Source organism: Malus domestica, chromosome 05 (genome assembly GCF_042453785.1).
Source record: "Malus domestica chromosome 05, GDT2T_hap1".
Taxonomy (NCBI): Eukaryota; Viridiplantae; Streptophyta; class Magnoliopsida; order Rosales; family Rosaceae; genus Malus; species Malus domestica.
Genome location: NC_091665.1, coordinates 9736579 through 9740301, shown reverse-complemented (window position 1 = coordinate 9740301; position 3723 = coordinate 9736579). Strand labels below are relative to the sequence as shown.

Genomic DNA, 3723 nt, shown 5'->3' with positions numbered 1-3723 from the left:
TTGGCTTAAAATAGTCTCATTCATAAGAGACCCCCTCCCATAAGGCGAAAGAGGTCACTAGATGTGCTGCCACATTACAAATACAAGGAATTAGGTACCTTAAGTTTGATTCCTATAATAATATTGCTACAATAACGTGAATTTGATAAAAGTGAATTCTATCCATGAACATGCAGTAGTTTTAGAATTATGGATCTATACCAGGTCATATACTTCTCGCGGAAAAATACACCAAAAGATGAAAAAACCTTAACAGCTTCAAAAGCTTTTATTCTGTTGAATGAAAACCTCAATCTTACAACTACTAGGCAGGGGCCGTTACTTGCACGAACATAATCTTCCGAAACCAGCGAGCAGCACCGAACCACCAACCTGAGAGCAACCAAAAGTTTTCCCCTTGAAGTGCTATTAATAAGCAATCAATGATGCACGGTCACTTCTTAGTCCGCTCTGGATTGCCCTGATCGAGAAGACAAGATGATGCCAACAATGAGGCCGTAGAGGGCCAGTGCTTCAGCAAAGATGAGAATGAGGATCATCCCAACAAAGAGTTTTGGCTGCTGTGCATTAGCTCTGCAAAACAAGCTCGGTTACTCCGGAGGTGCTTCACTAATTATAATTAGGTCGAGACTACCATGTGGAGACTATAGAGGATTACCGATCTCAAATCACATAGAAACATTTAAGGAAAGATTAGGGGATATCCATGAAGCACAACAACCAATAAAAACTTTAGTTGTTCTGCACTTCTGCTCTCAAGTGATGAAAACTAGCTTCACAGAGCCATGAAAACTTTACGAGCCATCTTTTCATGTTTACTGCTATTGACCCACGCTGCCAAATTGCAAAACACTATACCAGTTGTCTACCAAATTATACTAGTTACAAACTCCGTCACTGTTACTACTTTCTGAGAAGTGTGATAGATACACATGAGACATTAGAATCATATTCAGGGCACTACAGATTACAGTTATACCAAAACACCATACTAGTTGTCAAAGACAACTTTAATATTAAATCTCAACTGATTCCAAGCCCTAATAAGAATCAATCTCAATAGTTGTTCTTGAGAATGATATTTTCATCTTACATTTCAAACATACATTGACATTTGGACCTATATTCAGCGAAATATGTTTTACTAGAGTTAAGATACTATTCTGACCTTGGACTTTATAACTTTTCACATTGCCACAAACATTAAATTTATCAGCCCATGAATAGTTTACAATGTTTTCACTATCCATTGTCACAGCTTTAAGTTACTATCCTTGTATTGGACTTCAACTTTCCATATTAAAATGAACTCTGGGGTTTAATATCCTTCCTTGGATTTCCAGTTTACAATGACAATACTAATGATAATCCTCTATCAGACCAATCTCTTTATCTTTAAATTTAGTCTTGGGTGAAAATCTGTTTTGCAAGTTCAGTGCAAATGGAGGCCAAAATGAGTTAGGGGTGAGGATCGGAGATCAGGAAATACCAAAGAGCGACCGCTTTTGCTACCTAGGATCTATCTTGCAAAAGAATAGAGAATTAGATGGAGACCTCAACCATAGAATACAAGCTGGATTGATGAAGTGGAACAGTGCATCCGGCGTGTTGTGTGACCGCAGTATGCCACTGAAGCTTAAGGGAAAATTTTATAGGACGGCAATAAGGCCGGCGATGCTGTTTGACATAGAATGTTGGGCGGTGAAGCATCAACACGTACATAAAATGGGTGTAGAGGAGATGAGGATGCTTCGTTGGATGTGTGGGCACATGAGAAAGGATAAGATTAGGAATGAGGATATCCGAGGTAAAGTAGGAGTAGTCGAAATTGAAGGAAAGATGAGAGAAAACCGATTATGGTGGTTTGGACATGTGCAAAGAAGGCGTACTGACGCTCCGGTTCAAAGATGTGACTACGGGACAGAGGTTCAAAGCCAAAGGGGTAGAGGAAGACCTAGGAAAACTTTGGAAGAAACCCTAAGAAAAGACTTAGAGTACTTGGATCTAACGGAGGGCATGACACAGAACTGAGCACAATGGCGTTCTAGGATTCATATAGCCGACCCCACTTAGTGGGAAAAGGCTTTGTTGTTGTTGTGAAAATCTGTTTTGCATATTAATTCCGGAATTAACAATAGGTTAAGTAATTCGGTTCATAGTGACAGTGAGTAACTAAAAGCTGACCAACGAACTCTATAACCCAGAAGTTGATGTAAGAAACATATAAAAGAAAGGGAAACAAGAAAGACCACCATTGCTATTTGTGCAGTTAGATCAACTTTGTTCACTGCTGAAAAGCATGTTTATAGGATAAATGGCCACCCTAATTATTATCTGCCTTTGATAAAAGGACAGTACTAATCGAAAAGAAACAGAAAAAGGGGTACTAATTTGTACAGGATCTACTCCAATGATACTTAATTTTTAGTGTCTAGCTATAGCATACAAAAAAAAAAATAAAAAATAAAAAATAAAAAACACCAGCAAGCAACAAGAAACAATTATGTATATGCCTATGCACTTAAATGGCAGAACTTATACCTCACACCAGCGTCGCCAACAATACCAATTGCCATTCCAGCAGAGAGTCCAGCGAGACCGCAAGCAAGACCAGAAGAGAGATGTGCATAACCATCAAAGAGGTAGTATGACTTGGCCTTTGGGTTAATCCCAGTACTGATGATAACAGCAATAATAAGGCCATAAATACCCAAAACTCCAGCCATAACGACCGGAACAATGGATTTCATCACCAGCTCAGGCCTCATCACCCCCATGGATGCCACACCAACACCACTCTTTGCTGTGCCATAGGCAGCTCCCATACCTTAAAAAACAAATCCCCAACGAAGCCGCCGTTATATCAAGCACACGAAACCTATATTTGGGATTCTAAAATTTTGGGCAATACATGAACATATGATGTATAAACCAAGCGAAACAGATCAATCAGCCTCTTTTGAGTAATGGGGTTTGAGATCCATGTTAACAAACTCCAGAAAGCATATCATCTGACCATTAAATGAATAATAATAGTCACATTTAGCTCCTTTCTAGCAAAAGATTTGTACTTTCAGGGTCCCAAATGATAATTAACCAAAAATTAAGCAAGAAAATCCAAGTTAACTTCACTTACTTCCTTGATATTATAACAACCAAGTTCAATTGACAGCCGAATGGAGCAGATGATCAAATTCAAAGTAGATCTAAACTTTCTCGGGAGCCAAAGACATTGCAAAGAGAAAAACACAGAGAAAAAGCGAGATTGAAGTTAGAGTTTGGTTACATGAGAAAACGAGGGCAGCAGCAGCGCCGAGGAAGCCGAAGAACGGCGCCGTTTCATCGCCACTGAATGTTGAAGACATTATGGAGCGTGGATCTGGGACGACGTCGTCGCGATATCTTAGAAGAAGTTTGGAATCTCCGATCTTTCTCTCCGCGTTCTTCTTCAGTGGTGGTTGGTGTGTCTCGTGCTGAACCAAGCGAAAGTTGTCGACAGGAATCGCTTAACTGCTTTATAATTTGTTGTCTCCCTCAGTAGTTGCAAGCTAAGTATACCCGAATCCGACTTGTTTTTTTTTTTAACAAACGACTATTCTATCAAAGATGTCGAGGGCCATTTTTCACTCTCAAAGCTGGTAGCATTGAATGTAAAGTACTTTGGTGTTTTTGGAGGTAAGGTGATCATAAATTTTCATCAAAATTACCATCTTAGTTAGGCTT

At 39.4% G+C, this 3723-nt stretch overlaps 1 protein-coding gene across 1 annotated transcript; it reads right to left on the bottom strand.

The window, feature by feature from the left end:
* Window positions 1-3723, bottom strand: LOC114824771 (V-type proton ATPase 16 kDa proteolipid subunit). Its single transcript, XM_029102001.2, has 3 exons — window positions 3287-3723; window positions 2542-2827; window positions 1-573 (listed from the first exon to the last, which is right to left on the bottom strand). The coding sequence occupies exons 1-3, from the start codon at window positions 3363-3365 to the stop codon at window positions 441-443; spliced, it is 498 nt and encodes a 165-aa protein (XP_028957834.1). The 5' UTR covers window positions 3366-3723; the 3' UTR covers window positions 1-440.